This window comes from Engraulis encrasicolus, chromosome 2, assembly GCF_034702125.1.
Source record: "Engraulis encrasicolus isolate BLACKSEA-1 chromosome 2, IST_EnEncr_1.0, whole genome shotgun sequence".
NCBI classification, from domain to species: Eukaryota; Metazoa; Chordata; class Actinopteri; order Clupeiformes; family Engraulidae; genus Engraulis; species Engraulis encrasicolus.
Genome location: NC_085858.1, coordinates 29,112,525 through 29,136,584, shown reverse-complemented (window position 1 = coordinate 29,136,584; position 24,060 = coordinate 29,112,525). Strand labels below are relative to the sequence as shown.

Sequence of the window (24,060 nt, the reverse complement as noted above, 5' to 3'; positions counted from 1 at the left end):
TGATGACTGATCACGTAGATGGGAGCCTTGGCATGCCGTGACAGGGGACTGGGGCGGGTCTAGCACTGCATTATGGGAAATACACAGGGGTGGCACTAGTGGTGTTGTGAAGGTTTAAAAAAAGAGACGAAACTAAAGCACTAGCCTTCATCTTAGACTCCTCACCTTTTTAATGTAGGAGAGGGGAATCGGGTTGGAATATTCTTTAAGAAGCGAACTTACAATAAAGAATAAATAAAAATAAATAAATGAAAGTGCCAAATCCTTGTCCGTGAGATGAGCAGGGCAGGAGAAGGAGTATAAAAAAAGCTCTTATGGGCGATTGCGTTTTAGTAGTAAATTACTCCACTTAATACTGTCGCCTTGAATGCAGAAGTCCTATAACTGACCCATGATGTGGGACTAGTCGATTGGCCTGCTTGTGTCTCTCCCCACTTCCCTTTTTTATTTTTATTTTATTTTTCATTTCTTCTTTTTTTCCTCCTTAATTTTCCCTGATGTTCAACTCCTGCTGCACTTAGCTTTTTCCCGGGGAAGGGTCACTCGCCAAGCTTGTCTGAAAAATTAAAACTAAGCGGAAAATCCGGAGACGTTTGTACAAGGTTATATTTTTCCATTGCTATGATAAATAAACAAATAAAATATCGAACATTCCCCCTAGCATTTGTGGTAATTGGTTGTATTTTTTTCTTTTCTTTTTTCTTGAATGGTTGCTAGCCAAGGAAGGCCAGAGAAATGGACTCTGTTTCCATGGAAACTCGTTCCTTTTTGCTTTTTTTTTTCTCTCCTCCCCTCAGGACCCTGTATGACATCAGAGCGTGTAGGGGAGTGGAGAGTATTGTTCCCTGCTGCTGCACTTCCCTACCAGTACCAAGCCCAGCACATCTCACACCAATATTGTCTTCAACAGCCCTGACTTGTGCAAAATGTTGTCTCTTCATTGATGTGTGGTGGTGGTGGTGATGCTGATCTGGAGCCCTACACTATGCTGTATCAATGCGCCTGCCTGGCTGGCTGGCTGGCTGCTGATTGGATGGGTGGCAGTCTGTTGAACCTGATAGACAGTTATTCTGTGTACCTGTGCGAAACAAGTCCTTGTATGATTTTTTTTTTTTTTTCTGCTTGCTTCGCCCCCCATGAAATGACTCTGGAGTACATATACTTCTTCTGCAAGGAAGCCCAATACAGGATACAGGTTTTTTCTTTTTTCCTTTTTATTGACCTTGTTTTGTTTTTAGTCCAGATGGGCTTGACTATATATACTTGTCCACTTTGGCTTGAGAAACGTCACATTCTCTTGTTATTTTGTGGTTTGAAATAAACTGGCGCTTGAAATACATGCAGGGAGCAGAACTGAATGAGTGTCGCTGCTGTTTTTCCTTCCTCTTTGTACCGTTGTGCAGTGATGCAGGGTGACTTGTCATATTGTGTTTTATTACTACTTTTTAATATTCGTATCACACTAAACTCAAAACACATAACTAAAACACAATTTGTTCAGAGATTTCCCAGAGAGCAGAAAAATGTAATTGAACCAAAACTGAGATGTCAGGAGCATCTCATCTGATTGTCTCTTATCTGAAAAAAATTTGGCAGCCTTGTCGCTACCTGACCTCAGGAATTAGGCCTACAAAGATGTTAAATGCAATAGAACACGAGTAATCAGGGATGACAACCTGGCCATCGGTAGATGCACGTGGTGTGTGCTGGGGTGGTTTATTTTATTTATTTGTATTTTTTTACACGGAGGGTGTTTGGCGCCCCTTGCAGCAACTGACCCATACTGGGGTCATGCAGTCTTTACAATACATGGTCCAACCACCTCTGCAGGTAACCTGGCGCTCTCTCGAAATCAGGGGTGTCATTACATGATTTGGAAGGGTCAAAAAAGTGAAGTACAAAGGTGTTGCATGTATCTGAGACTTCAAGTTTGAATACGAATTTGCCTTTTTTGTGCACCATTTAGTCAATGCTCCTGATAAACCTGCTGACATTCACCCCGAGATTATTGAATAGCAATGCCATTCCCGTTTGAAACAATTCACAATATTTTGCAATTGCGTTACTGGTCTGGGCCCCTTGAGATCATATTGACTGAATGTGGCCGAAATGAGTTTGACACCCCTGCGCTAAATCCTTCTGTATTTCTGCTCGGCTTTGTGAATGTTCGTGTAACAGTGCGGACCCCATTCATCTGGTCAACAGCCAGGTTACTCTGGAGGGTCCGGTAATAACACAGGACCACAGATGAGCGTCTCTGCACCATGCAGGAGATTGTAAAGGTGGGCCTCCTCTTGGCCATCCAAAACTCAACTGCAGTACAATCCTGACCTTGGATAAAGTGCACAGTAGTGGGTCTGGATTATATTGGAATCAGATATATATATATATATTTTTTTTAAATGGCAGATTGTGATGGCAAGTAGTGGTGAATTTTCTGATGCAGAAGTAGGCCTAGTAACGTAACGTAACATCTGCAATCAGGTCATTTAAATGTGTCTGCAGGAATCTGATTGCCAGGCATGATGCTATTGGTGTATGTTATTCTTCTGCATAGAATTGGTTGCATTTTCCTACTTGTGATGTGAAAACAAAATATTTGCTCATTCTGTGGCAAGTATCCACTGAAGGCCTATAATGAAATATCTCAATATGTGTATTGTGCATAACCAGTTGGCCCAAATACAGAGTGAGTTTTTGATGGACATTTCCATGCACCCCAGCTGGAGACAATAAAAACAATCATCAGTGAACTCTCATGTGTTAAAATGAAAGATTGCTGAGTCATTTGGCTTTCTCCATATTCCACACAGCTCGGTTTGTAGGGGGGCCCATAGACGCTTTGTCAATTGAATGAGGTAGCAGGTTATTGTGTTGTTTTAAAGTAAGGTTACCAAACATGGTAACACACACAATTGCAATTCTCCTATGAACTCTGAATATCCATGCATAAAGTACCTGTCCATAATTGAGGGGTGCAATATTTTGCCAGGTGAATTTAGATATGCAGTGTTTATTATTACATTATTGTGTTGATACCTTTAAACTCTGCTTCTCAGTCCTGATCATGGCGTTCTGTACCCCTTGTAATTTAAATTGTGCACAGTGCTCACAGAAGTGCCCCATAATCGGCAACATTTGGGGTTATTTTATGGCATGAACAAATGAAGCCATTGGCAATAGGCCTACTGTACTGCAACAGACAGATGGGAAAGGACATAATCTGACAGGGGACAACAAATATGTTGAGCAACAACTACCAGTTAGGTACCAATAGGTAGATGAGGGTGGGTTAGTTCAGAACTTTATTGTGGTTAGCTGGGGCAAGCATTGCCTCAAAGACTTCAAGGCTTGTGCCATATTTGACTGGTCACTGATTTATTGAGTGCACCCCATCCATAATAATAGCCTGTTATTTTAAAGCATAATATTAACCAAAAAGACACCATATTCCAATGACAGGTTATGTCTCTACTGCTGGTGAAAGAGTGTCAGAAATTGATATTTGGAACAGTGTGGGGGACCTGGCTGTAAACATAAGCCTGTGCCCAAGGCCAGTATAGCAATGCAACAAACTAGTGTTTTCACCCAGGCTCTCTACTGCCGCACAGCGGCCATGTCTTGCACATGGAGTAGAAAGATGTGCTCAGATAATTATGATGGACTGATGTCCACTGTGCATGCATGGCCCGTATACCTCTGCACTGACATGCGCCTGCCTTCTCTTACATGTCAACAGGAGTGACGCGAGGATATGAAGCATTTGTCGCTGAGTCCTATTGGTCCCATGAACCATGTTGCTTTGACAAATGAAATATCCATAGGCCTTGCCCAGGGCTGTAACAAATGAAACAGCCAGGTCCAATATCATTATAAGGCCAATATGTTCATGATTCGTGCAGGTAGGCTATTCGTGATTCACAATTAGTTTGGGATGTTATGCAGTATTGTTTGCCATCTGTTACACCAGCCTGCCGGCGTCAATGGTGAGGGCGCACAGACGCTTTGCAAGTAACCTTTGTCGGGCAACATTAAAGGGGTGCACTTCAATTAGGTATATGCCCCTTTTGCACAGTTGCCTACACGAACAATCGAACGGCCCCACATTTTATAACACAAAATAGCTGTGTTGACATCTCCATCTTGAAGCGGCATTGCTTTGTTCCACGGCAAGGGAGAGACAGAGAGAGAGAGAGAGAGCGACGGAGAGGCAGAGAGGGAGGGTGAGAGAATTTGCGGAAGTGAATGAGCGAGCGGGTGGGGTTTGTGGGTTTCTGTGGGAAGTAGAATAGAGCGAAGGGCTCTAGGGTTTATTCTTCGGCAGGAAGCGTCTCGCTCAGGCCTCCTTTATTATTAGAAGAAGCAGATTATTGATGTGTCCATTGCGCAGCCCCACCGTGGGTCTCCGGCCCCAGCTACATCCATGCTATCTTTGAAGGGAGATTCGGCGTCAGCGCTACTGACGGAGCCTTTTGCATATCTGTACGTGCATTCGGACATGCTGATCGGAATTTCCTGAGGAGGATCAAGCAACGTCAAAAACGGCTGCTGCTGTGTTGGATGCGGAGAGGAGCGATGTGTTCGCTGTCAGTAGGATTTATATTCATTTACGTTATGTAAGAGTCTAAGCGCGCCACGCAGATGTACAATACCCTGAACTGAGGAGTAATAATGAATAACGCGCAAGATATGTCTCCCGATTTTGTATTGATGCGCTTGGTTTCTGCTGCGGAGTATGACCGTGTGGACGAGGAGAATCTGTTGACGGGCAGCGGAGTGGTTTCCGGATTCGGGAAAGCAGCATTGGGTCATCATGGTAACAACATCACCAGTGGGTTCGACTTGGACCCCAGCAACCCCTCCGCAGGCCCGGCGTGCCAGACCAATCCCTCCCCGCACTGTAGTGCTCAGTCGGAGAGCGGGACAGCAGCGCTTGACAGCGGCGTAATGCTGACTCGACCCTCGCTGTCTGATACGCCACCGCCGCCCGACTTTGCCGTGGCCCAGCGCTTCGAATTCCCTCACGCGGGGGGCCGAGGCTCACGGGCGCAGCTCATGGTTTTCCAGAACCTCCTGACGACCGCAGAAGGACTCGAGCAGGCAGGCTATCAGACGGCCGAGGGAGACGCACAGGACGGCAACGGCGGCAGCACAGGTGTGTCGAGCGACACCAATGACAGCTCCAACTATGGCATAAGCGCACATCACCACCACAAACTGCCCTCACAAAGACTACAGTGGCACCCGGTCATGCAGCTCACCAAGGTAGCGGTGGAGGGCAGCGACCTACCCATGGGACGAGGAGCCCTCTGCCACAGGCACCACCTCGTCACCGACGCCATGGACTGGCCTCCCTCACTGGACAAATCCCTCCAGCAGTTTGGCCTGCTGGACCCGCGTAAACCTGGAACCGAGCACCACCACCACCACCATGGGGAGGACCCGGTGCTGAGTCTGGCCCGGCGTCTAGAGGAGCTGGGCCAGGCCTCAGAGAAGCTCCTGAAAGATGGAGAGCCTCTACGCTGCTCCTGCCAGAGCGTGCTGGCCTCGGCCAGAGCCGGCATGGGGCCCGGAGAGGACCCGAGCGAAACCAGCGATGCCCTATTGGTACTGGAGGGCCTGGGCTCGTCAGAGGTGGGCGAGCTGGCGATGGGCCATGGGTGTCCATGCCCCTGCCCTGGCGGGCCGGATGGCTTCAAAGCAGAACCGGGGACCCAGTCCGGAGGGCAGGATGGGGTCGAGCCGGACACAGGGCAGCCAGGACAGGGACAGGGGGAGGGGGAAGGGGAGGGGGAGGGACAGGACCAGGAGGGGGGCGCGACGACACCTATGACCATGACAACTATGACTGTCGCCGCGGCAACGTCCACCTTCTCCAGCAGCTCTCTGAGTGGCCTGATGCGGCAGGTGCAGAGGCTGGCGGCGGCCGGGGCGGCTCTGGAGCCCTGTTGCGACCCCCAGACCCGACACCTCTCCGAAACCCTACCCAACACCAACACCCCGTCCTCCTCAAACACACTGGCATCGGCACATCCCTCCTGCTCCTCCTCTGTACCCTCCTCCTGTCTCGAAGGGTCCACCTCAATCGGAGGCCCAACGGAGCACCTTCGTCCCCCACCAGACCCCCATCAACCCTCCTCCTCCTCCTCCCCTTCCCTCTCCACCACCCTTCCCTCCTCCAGTCACACCCCACTGAGCCGACCCCCGACCCCCAAGCGCATCGGCTCCCCCATGTCCGTGGCCGCGTGCCTGGGTAGCGGCCTGAGCACCAGCCTGGGCGGAGGTCTCGGTCGCGGAGGCCTCGGTGGTGGCGGTGGTGGTAGCGGTAGTGGAGGCCTCGGTGGAGCAGCAGCTGGGGGCCTGGAGAGCCAGAAGAGCAGGGGCAAGTCGAGGAAAGGCTCCCTGAAGATCCGGCTCAGCAAGCTGTTCCGCACCCGCAGCAGTGGCAGCGGGGTGGGCACCCCAGGCGGCAGCAGTGGCGGTGGCAGTACCGGGGCGCTGGGGCTGGGGGCTAGCGGGGGTTCAGGCGGGCCCAGCCCGCTGCTGGACAAGAGGCCCTCGCTGGCCTCCTCCACCTCCTCTGGTGGGAGCCTCATGGACGTCTGGAGCTCCTGCTCCTCCAGCGCCGAGCCCGACGCAGCCGGCAGCAGGTACGTACCAGGAGGAGGAGGAGAAGGAGGAGGTGATGATGAAGGTTATGAGGAGGAGGAGGAGGAAAAGGATGAAGGTTCTGATTATAGTAAAGTAGTAGAGTTGATATAACTACTGTCATGGTGATACAAAGGTGACGACTTGATGATGATGACAATAAGGATGATGATGATGATGATGATGATGGCAGGGGTGGTGGTGGTGTTGATGAAGGTGACAAGGCAGGCAGTGGTGAAGTTGCTGAGTGCAGTAGGGCAGAGAAGTGCTGTCATGATGACGACGATGCTGATGATGAAGGTGGAGGAGGAGGATGGTGGTGTTGATGAAGTTGCTGATTATAGTTATAGAGTAGTAGTAATAACTAGTGATGATGATGTTTGAATTATGATGATGGTGATGTTGAAGAAGATGACAAGGACATAGGCGTGGGTAGCAACATGTGTTGGGATGAGGAGGACAGAAGAGTAGAGTACAAGTCAGTACAGAGTAGACAGTGCCGTATTCAGATGGCCTGGGGACCCTAGGCTACAGGTTTCTGTAGGTACCCCCAGAAGGCACATTTACGTAGACAGTGTCATAATTACGAGCAAAGAATTATGAATAACGCTTTTTTTTAATCAATATTGCATCTCATTGTAATTCTGCAATTTTTCACTTTTGGTCAATCAGGCTATGGCCCTATCTAGCCTGTGCATTAGTCTGACCCCGAGTACAGATTATTAATCCAGAAGGAGATGAATGTGCCCAGCTGCATGTACATCATATACTATGAACGCATGTATAATGATGATGATGGTGATTGTGATGATGATAATTGTGGAGGTGGAGGAAGATGATGATAGTGGTGTTGCTTATGATGGATAGCGATGAGTGGGGGTGCAAAACGCACACCAGAAACACAGAGGTGCTGGCAACCAGTAAAACACTTGCAGGAGGAGAGAAGTGCCGCACACTCTCGAGTTAAATAAACAAGTTTTTAATGTGACGTTTCGGCCTTCTGTCGGCCTTCCCCAGGTCACGTGCCCCTCCTGCTTATGACGGACAGGCCAGCATATCCATCCACATATCCACGAGCCCTGAACACTAGCTGGGGATGACTTGTGACATGCTTGATGACACTTATGAAGAAATTACAGTAGAGCTGTCGAGTAGAGACGGTAGTTTATTTGTCCCGAAGGAAATTAAGGTGTTAAGCATGTTGCATGTACATTATCTACACATATCACACATTTGCACATGTGATGAGGGTGATGATGGTGATGGCTGCGAGGCTGGATATGCCCAGGGGGCTCAGCTAATTGTGTGTGTGTGTGTGTGTGTGTGTGTGTGTGTGTGTGTGTGTGTGTGTGTGTGTGTGTGTGTGTGTGTGTGTGTGTGTGTGTGTGTGTGTGTGTGTGTGTGTGTGTGTGTGTGTGTGTGTGTGTGTGTGTGTGTGTGCGTGTGTGTGCGCGCGTGCACGTGCGCGTGTGCGTGTCACATGCTTGTGTGTTATATCATGATAACAGCAAGAAGACCTTTTAGTACTCTTTCATTGAAACATCTGCCCTTATATAAAGATATATTTTTGTAACTTTAAGTGTACCTGTACTTTACAATGTAGCTTTGCAGGGGCCCCCAGACTGTGTTCATCCATTCCTGGGCAAAACTACTGTAGTTACTGTAAGGATGAGGCCCAACACATCTATTACACATGAATAGGACATAGATGACAGTACTTGTGTACTGTGTACTGACAGTGAAGTGTACTGCACCTACTGTATACTGCCGAGTAGCTTTTCTGGGCTCCTGCAACGTGTTTATCCCAGGGTTGTATGAAGAAGTGTAATTACAACACTAGTGGTATGATATTACATGGTTTCAACTTAATACCACACTGCTAGTGTTGTAATTACATTTGTAAGAATATTTCTACTTCTACTCTATACAACTCTGGTTTATCCATGGGCCATTCATTCCTGGGTCACAGTTCAGCACTTACTGAAAGTACTAATGATGGTCTAATGCAGATATTGCATATGAATAGAACAGAAGACTACAGTGTATTTTTCCCCTGGCTCACAGTAAGAATAGATAGGGGTGTGTTTTTTTCTCACCAGAAAACAACAAACAGTGATATTTTATTTGACATTGAACATTGACATTTTGGTGAAATAAAATATTACTGTACGTAGTTCTGTATTGCTGTATAGAATAGAATAGACTTTATTGTCATACCAGCATGAAAATTGTATGAAGTGTGAGACAGCAACTGTTTTCATAAAGTAACCTATTGGACCACCGCACACCCCTCACACGCTGTGCATTTATTAGAAAAAGAAAAGACTTCACTAGAAAACAAGAGTACAGCATTAGTAGCAGTCCACCACCCTGGGCACTGACCTGCTGTCCTAAAAAAAGCGTTGACCACACACCACAACAGCAAAAGCATGTTTGTAACACGCCTTGCAGCTCTCCTCCTAAAATCAAGATAACAAAGTGCCCTGTGAGCCCAAACATGGGTTTTCCTTGCTAAATGTTATGCAAGCAAATGTTTCTCTTTAGACTGTGTCTTTAAGCCCCTAGTGATTGCTCATGAGACAGTCATTGTCTGCTAAGTCATTCATCATTTCCAGATAGCGAAAGGACTGAGAATAAAAGCCAATATATGATATTGAGCAGTGAATCTGGTTTTTTTTTTCTCAGACAATTGAGGCTTATACAAGCCGTATAGGCCAAATCAAAGTGTGTTTATGGTACAAATCAGGGGTGGGGAACCTTCTTCATTCGAGGGGCCACTTCAAATTCCACCAAGGGCCGTAGCCCCTTAATGCATGCCGTACCTCCTGTGGCACGCTGTAATAGTCATTGAAATTTAACTACCATAGTACTACACTACTATGACATAACACAGGGCCTTTAGTAATGCACTACGACTTGGTCATTGCCATTCTGGTAACAGCAAGTTTATAAAGGCGTGTCTTATGTGGTTAACAGTCCTCCGAGGGCTATGAGCACAGACCAGGATTTCCCCCTGCACTTAAGGCCTATATTGAAGGCACCCTGAGCCACCTTTAGAACAGACCCCACCTTCTCTAGATGCCCTGAATATAATTTAATTTTATTGCATATGTACTTTCCAAGAGTCCTTTACAAAATATGTCATATTTCATGTGAAGCTGCATAACATTAAAATTATATCGGGGGGGCGGATAAAAAATACCAAAAATAATTACGTAACAGGTGCCTATGACATTGTAATGACTTGTCTTACCACTGCACAGCACCACCTTAGAACAACAACAGAACAAACGTGGTACTTTACGAGATATTTCTTCTATTCACAACCAGTGGTATTACGGTCAAATTAACCTTAGTGTAAAGCGTTTGTGTGAAGGCCACACAGGTGTGAACAAAACATGCCGTTCCCACTGCAGTAGATTTGCACCACGGCTGCCGGAGATCCGTTATAGCGTTACGTTATCGCAGCTCGACGTACTGGATGTCCCAGTGTCGACGCACTGCTACTACAGCTCGCGTGGCCCGGGAGTTATATACAGGAAGTATATCAATCTACATTTCTAGCCGTTTTTATCCATATAGCAAACCAACTGCCCCTAAATTACAGTTCAAAATGCTCTTACCGAACTCGGCACATGTGTTTTTTCACACACAGCTTGGCCTCGTGTTGTTGTGCTTATGGTCGAAATCGAACATAATCATTTGAACCCAGGCATCATAAGCACATGCAACATACATGCTTGTAGTCTATATTTTGTACATCCAAAAGTTCGACAGATGTCAAAAATCTACTTTTACCGAGGGAAATGCACCTTCGTGATGACCACAGGTATCATGGGACATCTTCATGTAATCAACAGTCATTGGGTAACGCAGTCCGTCAGCCGCTGCTAATTTGCATAACTTTCAGGAGAGCTCAACTTTTTGACGTGCCACCGGAGCCACGCTCGCCGTGCCGGAATCCCAACATGCATTGCGAGTCCGGTAACGACGATATGCCGCATTTCATTGAAAATGAATTGAATGCGTTGGTACGGCTTGCGTAAAACTGACTAGTGGATGGGCACCGTAAGGCTCTGCACTTTCCATGCAGAACCAGGCACAGTGCAGGTGAGCGGTTGGGGACAGGATACACCACCAAAAGAAGCTTTCACAGCAAGGGGCGAAACCTCTCCAAATATATCACCAGAAATACAGACAGGTCTGTGACCGACGTCAATGTTTCCCTCAGAAGATCTGCTTGTCAAAAGTGTGGGTGGGTGGGGGTTTAGTACCTGGCGTGATCATCATTATTGGAAAGGTTATGCTGTGCCGTTACATATGAAATATGACGCGTAGCCCTACAAAAATAACATCAGTTATGAAATGTGCAATGCAACTATTGCAGTTTTGTGCAATGCGACTAGAAATGACATGATAACTCATTGAGCTTTATTTATTTCAGAGGACGCAGTCAAGGTGTTGGTCTGTGTTTGTTGTCAAGGTGGCCACCTTAACTCTAAAGTGCCAGATGAGCTCCCAGTGGAGCATTGTGGGATTATATGTCTTGCTTAAAGGCACTTCAGTCACCAAATTGGGTTCACCAGAGCACCCACATTCTTCATACTGGTATGGGACAAGGCAGAGACCCCAGTTCATATTTAAGGGCTTGTAGGAGGCTAATGCTCACAGAGTTTAGTAGCTATTAATGTTGTATGACCACACAGTGTTTGGTCTGCTCTGACTCTTCGTCATCATTTCCTGGTTGAGCCTCCTACATGTTGGTGTTCATGAGTGCTGTGTGCATGAGTGCTAGCAGCTAGCTAACATGTGGCATGTAAAATGCAGTTCCTGTAGGTTTGCATGAGTCCGATGCACGCTGAGGCATTGCTGGCCCCCGCTGCTTCCTGTGATAGTGATGACTGTGTCAGTCGGTGGGGGTGCACAGAGCTGAAGAGTAGCCACAAGATGTGAGGCCCTGTGTTGAGTGGGAAATGTCCACTGTCCAAAACGAAGAGAATAGGAGAGAAGAGAAGAGGAGAGAAGAGAAGAGAAGAGAAGAGAAGAGAAGAGAAGAGAAGAGAAGAGAAGAGAAGAGAAGAGAAGAGAAGAGAAGAGATGCATGCGTAATGGGGTAAAAGATATTGGGCCCTTCCCAATTGTTCTCTACAGTGTACAAATAGTTGGCCGCTCTGAGAAGTCCACCTGTCCACACATAAGGTACTATCAGAGATGGCCTAAAGGCAAAAGACTAGAACCCAAAGACTCTTTGGCACTCTGTAGTGTATGTTTATACACCACAGTGTGGCTGGAGGCACTAAGCCCCAATGCTGGTGTCTCCAGACAGCATGAATAGATAAGTATTTGTCTGCCACCACAGATGCAGATGCTGGTACGGAGGCCACCTGTACGGTACGGTGCCTGTAGCCTACTGTCTCTGCCACTCGCTGCTTGGGGACTTCAAAGGGACTAGCAGCCAGCAACTGTCTGGTCTAAAAACGCAGTGGAGCTGTGTAGCGTATGTCTTGTCTAACACAGTGGAGTTGTGTAGCTAATGTCTGGTATATAAACGTAGTGGAGCTGTGGAGCTAATGTCTGGTCTAAAACACAGTGGAGCTGCCCTTATGAAAATGAACCATGGTAAATCATGTTTTCATGTTTTTTGAGCATGGTTTACTATGACTATGGTGACTGTGGTGGTTCAATTATGGTTTGACTATGGTTTAACTGTATCCTTACAAAAATTAATCATAGTTTTAACACGGTTTAAGCTATTCATTAAATTACGCTAAGCTGAAGCTTTTTTACATTTTGGTGACAGTCCTTGGAGCAATGAGGGGTTAGGTGCCTTGTTCAAGGGCACTTCAGGCATGGATGGAGGTATAGGGAAAGGTGGGGTTCGAACCTGTTAACATGTTTTTTGGGGGTAACCACCATTGTTTTTGTGCATGGTTTGTGTTAAACCATAGTCACAAACCATGCTAAAAAAATATGAAAACTATGAAGAACCATGATCCATGTTTAGTTTTCATAGTAAAACGATGGTTAAACCATAGTCAGGGTTACCCAAAAAAAACATGGATAAGCCATAGTAATGCTATGGTTGGTTCAGAGTACTTAGCGTAATCATGACATACCATGGTAGAACCATGTTTACTACAGTAAAACCATGGTCGATTTTGGTAATTGTGTGTAGCTAATGTCTGGTCTAAAAACCCAGTGGAGCTGTGGAGCTAATGTCTGGTCTGAAAACAGGGGAGCTGTGTTGGTGAAGTGGTCTGAAAACAGTTGTAGCGGCATTCTAGAATGTTCTGCGAGGGAGCTAGACATAACAGTCGCTGTTCTCTTGGCTGATTTTAGTCCACAGAGGCTTTAAGACATAAATGCACATTTGTTTGTACATTGGTGTGCGTCCGTGCGTGCATGCGTGTGTGTGTGCGTGTGTGTGTTTGTGGTGTGCGTGCGTGCGTGCCTGTGTGTGTGTGTGCGCGTGCGTGCGTGCGTGCGTGCGTGCATGCGTACGTGCGTGCATGCGTACGTGCGTGTGTGATGGGAGACAGATTTCATTCATTAAACATGTGTGCGTGTGTTGCGCCTGCTTGTGTGTGTACGTGTGTTTTTGTGTGTGCACTCGTTAGTCTGTTTGTGTTTGTTTGTGAGAAGACCTTTGCAAATGCTGAATTTGCCGTGAGTCTCTCTAAGGTCAGACTCCTGTTTCATCTTCATATTTTAAGATTGGCAGACACCATCTGAGTAGATCAGACACCATCAGAGGAGATCAGACACCAACTAGGTTACATAATATCCCTGAAGAGAGGGGAAGGGGGTGGCGGCACCAGCTGTTAATGAAAATTTGAGTTAATCCAGTCAGCTAATGAAAAAGACTGAAATGCAACACACTCTTCATAACCTCACGTCCAAAAAAAATCTAATCTAATCTTGCCCTATATGGCTTTTATCCCTCTGGAGTGACAAACATTGTGGTGAAATCCTTTGGGGAGGGCCAGGGGATGGTGACTTCCTGAAATGGCTGTTTTGTTATTACACTGTAAAACATTGCAAGCCAGTTAAACGTAAAAAGGTAAGTTGCCCTGCTGCCTCAAGTCAACTCAACTCAAGGCTTCACTCAACTCAAGGCTTCACTCAACTCAAGGCTTCCTCAAGTTGAGTTAACTTACAAACTTAAGGCAGCAGGGCAGCTTACTTTTTTATGTTTAACTGGCTGCAATGTGGGGCCCTTCCTATCTTTGTGGGGGCCTTCCATTCATATTAACCCTAACAATAGCTAAAGAATGCTAAGTTGTGCCCAAACCAAAACAATCCCTAACCTGCCAGTGAGGAAATGTTTTTGCACTTTACTTTTACTAGTAACAACAAAACTACCCCAGCAAAAGGGGTCAAAATATGTGGGGTCCAGGATGTGGGCCACACATGGAGCGAGGGCCCCAGCATGTGGGTGTGCTCCAATAGCAGTGGCCTCACAAAGTAGGATTGGTGTAGTGTACACACACACACACACACACACACACATACACACATACACACACACACACACTATTAGCTGCACCCCCCGGGCACATTCAGCCTTGCCTCCATCCCCATCCTCACCCTCACCTCCCTCAGCGCGTGCTCTACGTGCCTAATGCGTCCACACAGGGACAGAAGGCGATGAGTAGTTGGTTGCGTGATGATTACGTGTTGTGGTGTTGAGAACATGGAGTCTTAGCGTTGGTCATTAACACCACCGCCTGCCCGCCCGCATGCCCGCCTTCCCATTCTGGGCATCCCAGAATGCAATTCACCAGGGCCAGGAAATGAGTCTGGAGTTTAGTCACCCGGCAGCCTGATAGCTGGCGCCATATGGAGCACCGCACACTTCTTGTGTAATACTGTACTAACTGAAATGTTCTATTTCTCTTTCTGTCTGATTTTCTTTATTTTCTTCTTTCTTTCTTTCTTTCTTTCTTTCTTTCTTTCTTTCTTTCTTTTTTCTTTCTCTCTCTCTCTCTTGCACAATTTCTTATCCTCATCCTCATCTGCTTTTTTCTGTGTCTCACCCCCACCTGCGTTCTCTCTATTCTGCCCCTTCTCTCTCCCACTCCCCACTCTGTCTTCCATCCCAATCTTCCTCTTTGCTCTTTCTCTTCCTCTTCCTCTCTATCGTCCTCTCTCCTCCTCATCCTCCTCTTCCTCTCTTCTCTGTCTGTTTGGCTGTCTCTCGCTCTTTCTCTCCTCTCCACTCCTCTCTTCATCTTCCTCTCTTTCTCTCTCTGTATCACTGTCTGTCTTCTCTTCATCTTCACTCCTTCTCTCCCTCTCACTCCCTCTCTCCGTCCCAATCTTCCTCTTTGCTCCTTCTCCTACTCTTTGTTAATCTTCTTCTCTTCCTCTCTTCTCTTCTCTTCTCTTCTCATCTCTTCTCTTCTCTTCTCTTCTCTTCTCTTCTCTTCTCTTCTCTTCTCTTCTCTTCTCTTCTCTTCTCTTCATCAGACTCCAGCTGTCCAGGCCCCAAAGTGCCTTTTCGCCAGTGCCCTTCAGCCCTGCCTTCACTGGTAAGTGTGTGTGTGTGCGTGCGTGCTTGCGTGCGTGCGTGCGTGCAATGCATGCGTGCGTGTATGTGTGTGTGTGTGCGTTCATGTGTTGATGTGTTTTTGTCAATTGTTTGTCATTTGGGCTGGTCAGATGCTCCACTTAGTCAGACAACAGTGGTGTGTAGGACGGGTGATTGGAAAGTGTTTCCATACCTCACTGGACACAATGGAAATTCATGTCTTGGTGTGTATGTGTGTCTGTGTCTGTTCGAGTAGATGTACGGAAATTGGGGGGGAGGGGGGTACTGTCATAATAGTCACAGGAGTTTTAATATTATCAGTGTACAATAATCGTGTTATTATTGGCCAATGATGATGAGCCTGGGTCACTGTCCACACATGGCGTGTCCCATTAACCACAAAGCCTCTTCTCTTCTCCTCCCTTCTCTTTTCTTCTCCTCTCTTCTCTTTTCTTTTCTTCTACTCTCTTCTCTTTTCTTCTCTTCTCTTCTCTTCTCTTCTCTTCTCTTCTCTTCTCTTCTCTTCTCTTCTCTTCTCTTGCGTTTCAATGGTGACTTGCTTTGGTGACAGGCCTGAGGAGAGTGTTTTTGCCACATGTCTCTTGGACCTGTTGTTATAATAGTCATAGGAGTTGTAATAGCATTAATATACAATAGCCGTGGTGGTGTCCTATAATGAGTATTACTCTGGTGGTGCTACACCTGAGTACCTTGTGTGTGCATGTGTACGTGCGTATGTGCGGGTATGTGTATGTGTTTGTGTGTGTGCATATGCATGTGTGTGTGTCTTTGAAGGAATACTTGTAGGTATGGGGTATGGATGTGATGCATAGGGGATAATGTAATTCAATGGTAATAATTATAACGATAAGAATGCTATAATAACAGCCCTGCTGTTTATGGATTTCAGTTTTACATCAATGACTGCCATTTTTTTTTTTACAAATGTACTCATCTTTGCAAGGCCTCCCTGCTGTTGCAGCCTGCCACCTGTCTTTCCTTCCTTTCTGTATTCTTTGCTATCCTCTCTGGGTTCTTTTTTACCTTACACTGGCTTTTCCTGCTCTCTCCTGAATCACCTTACCCCCTCCCCCTCCCCCCTCCTCCCTCCTCCCCTCTTCCTCTTTTACCTTACCTGTCCCTCCAGGTGAGACAGTGTCCCTGGTGGATGTGGACATTTCTCGCAGGGGAGGGAACTCTCTGCACCCCCCCACACCCCCGCCTCCTCCCAGACGGAGCCTCAGCCTCTTGGGTACTTTTCCTCTTCCTCTTCCTCTTCCTCAATCACCTCTCTTCCTCTTCCTGACTGCTCTTCCTCCTCTTCACTACTCTTCCTCCTCACTAATCCTCCTCAATCACTTAATCAGTTGCTTATTCAGGTCCTGTTTTCTCGGGTACTCTTCCTCACTAATCATTCTTTCACACTCCTCTTCCTCACTCCTCTTCCTCACACCTCTTCCTCAATCACTCATTGTTTCTTTCCTTCACTATTTTCATTTCTGATGGAGCCTGAACCTCAAGGGTACCCTTCCTCCTTCTCACTACTCCTCTTCCTCAGTCACTTCTCTTTCTCTTCCTCACTACTCTTCTTCCTCACTACTCTTCTTACTCAATTACTACTCTTCTTTCTCCTCTTAATCAGTCACTTACTCATTTGCTCTCTATTGTCACTTCTGTCTTGTTAGCTAGAGTTTCCTTTTCCTCTGCACTCCTCTCTTGTCCTCTTCTCTGCCCCGTTCCTCTCCTTTCTTAATTCTGCACTCCTCAGCTCAAAAGGTTCTAGTGGTTCTGATCTCAAGAGGTTACTGGGCCCTACCGTGGTGCTAACGGTAGGGCACTCGTCTACTACACGGCCGACCCGACCCGGGTTCGATTCCCAGCCCGGGTCCTTTGCTGCTCCTTCCTTCCCCGTCTCTCTCTCTCCCAACTCACATCCTGTCTCTGCTCCACTGTCCTGTCCGATAAACACCAATAAAGGCTTGAAAAGTGGAGCCCCCAAAAAATAGAGGTCACTGTTGGCCTGAAATGACATGCCGCACTCTCAAGAAGTCGCCATCAGCCTTAAATTGACACTGTCCCATTTTACACCTCCCCTTGAGATAAATTACATTACATTACATTAAATAATAGGGTTTTACCGTTCCCCTGTACTTTCGACCGTTCTCTAGGTATGGCATTGAGTCCTATGAGACCAGCTGGCGGCTAACTGGTCTCATAGGACTCCATGTTAACTGCTAGCTTGGAGGTAAAATTTGCACTGCCATACCCAGAGAACGGTTGAAAGTATAGGTCGGAGAAAGGTAAAACCCTAATATTTAAGGTGTAAAATAAGCTTATGTCCAAAAATGGGACAGTATCACTTTAACTATGGCTCAGATGACAAGTCAAGTAGTCAAGTAGACAGTAGATGTATCATGCTTGTTATTATGTATGAAAAACATGACATTTATAGTTGGCATGGCAACATGGAACTTTCAGTGCACCATTTAGAACGATGGGCAGGAGTAATTGGATTGGTAGAACTCACTTCACAACAGTAATATCCAGGTCTCTGATGATGACAATCCCTCTCGCACGCAATGACCTCAATGACAAGAGGGTGATGATGCGATCAACACGTCATGTCAGAACTTGAGCGGCCTAGTTTGACACATAGTGTCTGAAATGAATAGAGGTGTCAACCTACCCAACCCAGCTCGTGAATAACACACTCAGAATGTATAATGGGGGAAAATCCCATCAAATTTTGCACAGAGTTGCATACAGACAGTAAGTCAGATGCAACAAGGCTGTCACAGCATCATGATGGAACCAGATGGTCTGCTTCAGCACCTAAGTTCTGTATCCAGACACCAACGGAATGCTAGAAGGAGCTGGTGAGAGTGTCATGAGTTTACAGCAGTCTCCCTGTTCATTTATATGAAATAATCAGAAAAATTCAGCACGATTAATTGAATCTTCCACTTTTTAGGTCTGTTTTTTGTTAAAATGTGATAAGGTTGTCATCTTCACGCGTATTTTAAGACCGTACATAGTCATAGCACCATGTTTGGAGCAGATGGTTGGCTTCATCACAGAGGTGTTTTAACAAGCGGAGAGCAGGAGTGGGAGTAGGAGGTGGAAAGGGCAATTAGACTAAAGCCGTTTCCTTGCGAAAGTGGTGGGAGTAGAGTAGAGCAAGCATTAGGAAATAGAGCTCCCTTACTCAACAATCTGGGGAAAAAATCATAAAGTCTTATACATTTTAGGTTTTTAAATTTTTTTTAAAAGTGATTAGTTTTGGCATTTTTAATTTTTTTTAGACAGTAGGCCTATCCAGTCTTATGAGCAACAGAACCAAATTTCACAGTATCATCTTGTGATACACCACATGAATCGTTGTGGTCTGACCTTCAAAAACCATCTGTCCAGCGTGGTCGGTATCACAAAGATACCAGTATAGGCCTACCTCTTAAGTGATCGCAATACACTACAGTGTGGAAAACTTTACCGTCAATTATGTAATGACTTGGAAAAACTCCCTGTTTTGGCTTCAAGTGAACTGTGGCGTGCTAAATTCGGCCCCAGTCCTCCCTCTTTATTTTGGAATCACGCTTAGCTGGATAGTCATACAATCACATGGGATCTTCCTCTGGGCATTAAGTTTAGGGAAACATTACTGTCTTTCACAATACATAGCTCAGTGCTTGGAAACAAAGCAGACACATTCTCACTCTGTCTGACACACACACACACACACCGAAACTTTTGGCTAAAAAAGGCCCCTTTCTTTCAGTTCCCAAACCTTTTTGGCATCGTTGTTTGCCTGAAGGTTTAAAGTCAAAAGGAAAGTAAATGCTGGCTAGAAGAAAAGGCCGTCTTTTTAGGCTTAATGGGTGGGTGTCATCAGCTGAAGGTTTTTTTCTTGACGCTGGTGTCTTGTTATTGTGCTCTGCTCTTGCTGAGGAGCTTTGTGTAGGTGTTGGGCTAGTTGTCCGCAGAGCGCTCAGATGCTAACAGGAAGTCAAGAGATGGAGGCTGCTGATGGCAAGAGCCGTTTCTCATGTGAAACCCTCTGTGGCCTTCTGCCGTTCAAGTTTTTTTTTTCCTTTCCATATTATCGCACATGCTTAACTTCCTTTTTGGGTTCTTCATGGTTGTGTTTGTGCACTCGCTGCGCAGTGATCGAGTTCGAGGGAAACTGCAGTGTCACCGTGTTCACAAATTGTGGTGTATATTTTTTGCATGCATGAGCATCATCTAAAAAGTCCTATGTGTGAGTGCATTGTTGACACGTAATGCTGGGAAAGTTATGAAGTTGTTTACATGAACATGTTTGTTGCCTGACACCATTGCCACCACTAACCTGAAAATCTTGTCTAACCTAAAGTACTGTGGTGGAGGCACAACACAAGGCGCAATTCAATTTTACAGGCAATAGGATGTCATTAAAACCAATAGGAAAAGAGCAACAACCTTATTTCAAATAGCATTACACCAGTTTGCACTACACCAGTATTCATAATAGCACTAAGCCCACCCAACCGTCACTCTCTACAAGCAGCGACCGATGTGATTGGTTTGACCAGATTTGGGAGAACAGCTGTAAAGATCAGGAGAGAAATTTAATTTGCTAACTACAGGGATACACCTGGATTTTTATTCAGATGCCATAACAAATGTCACAGACATTTGGCTTTGCCATGTCATGTCATAATGCGTACTGTGGCCTACTAATGTTTTTGCGATAATGTTTTTTGTGGTTTTTGAATAGTCCTTGGTCTTTGGTGTAGTGTTGGTGTAATACTAGTACTCTTGGTCTGGGATGTTGAGTCGTCTTTACCATAATACTCTTGCTATGGTGGTTGTAAGTTGTTTCGTGGGGGGTTTTGGTCATCTTTACCATAGTGGTGGTGGAGGTAACACTATTGTAGGCCTACCTGCTGTCTGTCATGTTTCTGAGTTATCTTAACCATGTTGGTGTAATTCTCAGATACCCCTGCTCTGGCGTTTATGAGTTATATCTACCATGGTAGTGTATTTCCAATCCCACACTCGCTCTTTGCTGTGGTGTTTGTTTTGAATCATCTTCACTGTAATGGTGGTGACACTAATGTTCCTGTCCTGTCCTGGCCGATTGGGCAGACGTGTTCTAGTGGTTAGAGAGTTATTCTTTCAATCTGGAGGTTGTACGTTTGAATCCCACCTGACCTCTCCCTACACCTCCATCAATGGCTGGTGCTCTTGAGCAAGGCACCTAACCCCACACTGCTCCCGGGACTGTGACCAATACTCTGAAAAATAATATCTGTTAAGCATTTTAAATAAAAGCGTTAGCTACGTGCAATGTAATGTAATGTAATGGTGTTGTTGTCCGCAGATGACTTCGGTGGGCCCCAGCCGGGGGCGTCCCTGGAGACCATGGTGGGTGCTTCCATGCAGTCGCTGCCCCTGAGGCAGCTGCCCCCCTCCCACGCCATCATCCAGCACAGCCTGAGCCTCAACGGTAAGACCACACACATGCCATGTTGTACTGCATAGACACACCTACGCTATATTCCCAAAAGTACTCGCTCACCTATCCAAATGATCAGTATCAGGTGTGAAGGCAGTTGAGCGAATACTTTTGGTAATGACTACTGGTAAGAGCTGCACAGCACTCCTTGGCCAATGTATACGTATACTGTATATCTGAGTCGGCCACCACCAGGTAGAAGATATTTTGTTATAAACCTCAACCAGACTAATAGCTCTGTAAGGTATTCTCATTGATGTGTAAGGGAGTTAACTGTGGTGTTCAATGTAGAGTAACTGTAAACGTTAAATGTTATGCAGTTAAAACGTTAAATATAATGCAGAAATATAAGGGCGTCCTGGGATGCCAGATTTGTATACCGTCGGATATCTCACCTATCAGGAGTTATCAGGAGGGAAGCAGCAGCCAAAAAAGCGATGAAGATGTTTTGTGAAGAGTTGTGAACAACGAACAACTGTGGACCTGACAGGGGCAGATGCTGTACACAGGCTGCAGGAGACAGCTTGAGCCCCACTCATTCACCACGATTAATTATGTGTGTATTTCTGTTCATACCGCCAACTTCTTCAAACCTCCATCCATTTTTGACCTGTAGTGCATTTTTCCAATTGTTTTCAATCTATTACGTATGTAAATTAAGGGTTTCATACCTGGTCCCTTTCAGCCATGTAAGTGAACTCAGACCTGTTACTCAGCATTTGTTGTGCATATGTGAACACTCCAAAGCGTACCCAGACCCCTCAGAAGTGAACCGTACGGAGACCTTTATTGCCGTGGTCTCAGTGCAGTTCGCTTATGAGTCCCGACAAGTTACACTTGTGACTAGGTGTAATCAATTAAGTAGAGCTCTAGACAGGACTGGGTGTGATCAAAAAGACAACTGACACAGCATAAAAGCCTTAAGAGGACCAGAAAGAGCAGCCGGTTCTTTTTGTAACACATTCACATAAACAAACATGTAACTGAGTCCTTTTGCTGTCGGTTCACTTTTTGGTCCATTTAAAGAGGACTGAGTTTGATTCAAGGGGACTAGGTGTGGAAATTCCCTAAGATTCTCAATTTCATGTCAAAACGTGTATGAAATCAATGGCTGGAACATGTGAAACACTCAACACGTATCCATAACCGCCTCACACGCAGGGCATGAATTGGCCTTTAAAACATGGCAAAGGTAAGGTCAGATGAGTTGATTGCGATGGAAGATCATTTAGAATAAGAGGATTTTGTTGGCTGATGTTCGACGTTTTCAAATTCACTTTTGTTCCTGGTTTCCCGAGCCAACACATTGCTTTTTTGATATTGACCATATAAGAAGAGAGATATGAGAATATCACATTGCCTCAAATTCCCAATGAAAATCCTCATTTTTCATCTCTGACATCTTGTCAGGAAACTCACCAAGGCAAATCTGAGGTGATATAAGGATATTGACTGTAGAAATACGTAACAAAATGTGATAGAAATCGAAATAGAAATACTGTAGAAATATACTATGATTGTTACAAAATCCCCAGGGAAATACTAGGAAATATACCCAATTGTCATCTCTGACGTCTGTTAAACTACCACTGCTCTGCTTACTTGTGAAGGAATACCAGTACATACCAAGAGCTGAGGGAAAAGGATGTGAGAGGAGCTGTTGTTGACACTTCCTCTTATCCTTAACTGGACACTGTGTGAAATTTGTAGTTGTTTATTTCCAGAATTCATGCTGCCCATTCACTAATGTTACCTATTTCATGAATACTTACCACCAGCATCAAATTCCAAGTATTCATTATGACTGGAAAAAATGCACTTTTCATACATGAAAAGGGGGATCTTCTCCATGGTCCGCCATTTTGAATTTCCAAAAATAGCCATTTTTAGCTGCAAAAATGACTGCACTTGGACCATACTAGAAAATATGTATTACTTAGTAAACTTTCATGTAAATATCATATTTGCCAATAGGCAACCCAGTTTCAATGAGTAGCATAGTTGCAGTAACTTTTTTGACCATTTCCTGCACAGTGTCCCTTTAACTGGGAAAACAGTAGAGAAGTAGAGAGTGTAGTGGAGTGTTTCTATTCTCTATATGAAGTAGACAGTGTTTCTATTGTATTTCGACAACATTGTTTATTCTCATAAGGTTACCAACAAAGATTCCTAGCTGGTGATACTGTATTACGGAGAGCTGTAGGGCTATCGTGATGAGCTACCGTACATTGTGACGTGTGGCAAGAAAAGCTTGCGGTCTGTGTTAGAGGGAACAGTCCTGTGGACTCCCACTGTGAAGGATCTGTCTTAGAAATTCACACATGCGCACATGAATGAAAAAACACACACGCGCGTGCACGCACACACACGCACGCACACACACACACACACACGCACGCACACACACACACACACACACACACACACACACACACACACACACACACACACACACACACACACACACACAGGCACACACACACACACACACAGGCACACACACACAGGCACAGATACACACACACACACACACAGGCACAGATACACACACACACACACACGGGCACATACATTCACACACATATATTCATTCTGCCTCATGCTGCCACATACATACACACATGCTCACACACGCATACACACACACATACACCCATTCTCTCACCGACCCAGACGCATATACACATGTTCTTTTTCTCTCTCTCCCTTTCTCTTTCTCTTCCTCTCTCTTTCACACTCTCTTACACACACACGCACCATAAATAGAGCCGTGGTGTGGTGTGGTGTGGTGTGTGTTTGCGGGCCTGCAGGCCATTGTGTGTGTGTCCACGTGAGTCGGGCTTAACTAATTACTCCGCCTGCTCTGCTCTGCTCCTCTGCATTTGTTTTGATGGCACGGTGCGAAAATAGCCCCGCAGTGACACACCAGCCTCCAATTAACACTACACACACACACACACACACACACACACACACACACACACACACACACACACACACACACACACACACACACACACACACACACACACACACACACACACACACACACACACACACTTACCCACCTACTGTATATGCAGTGCACACACACACACCTACGTATATGCACACACACAGCCGTCCATATACACAGCATAGCCATATACACGGATGCTCACACGCACACAGATATATTTATTCAGGCGTCTGACAGTTTTGTTGTAGGAGTTCATTATGGTCCATATTAGACCCACAGACCACTCTGAACTTAGTGGCGTATTTCCTTCTCTAAGGGGGTCAGTATCTGAGCCACCCCATACCACACACTGTCGCATTTAATGTATACTTTAGGGTTAAGCTTAAGGGCTCTCTTGATTTAATTCTTCTTAATTATCTATCCACGTTA

The 24,060-nt window shown here is 45.7% G+C and overlaps 1 protein-coding gene across 2 annotated transcripts in view; it reads left to right on the top strand.

The window, feature by feature from the left end:
• The first annotated feature begins 4,272 nt into the window (after positions 1-4,272).
• LOC134436525 (uncharacterized) overlaps positions 4,273-24,060 on the top strand; it is a 36,576-nt gene continuing 16,788 nt past the window's right edge. Inside the window, exons 1-4 of one of the 2 annotated variants that reach the window (XM_063185788.1) lie at positions 4,273-6,650; positions 15,118-15,179; positions 16,326-16,430; positions 20,538-20,663. In XM_063185788.1, coding sequence (XP_063041858.1) covers positions 4,672-6,650; positions 15,118-15,179; positions 16,326-16,430; positions 20,538-20,663 — 2,272 coding nt within the window. In that variant the 5' untranslated portion in view covers positions 4,273-4,671. The remainder of the gene's footprint in view (positions 6,651-15,117; positions 15,180-16,325; positions 16,431-20,537; positions 20,664-24,060) is intronic. The other variant, XM_063185797.1, reaches the window with a different exon arrangement.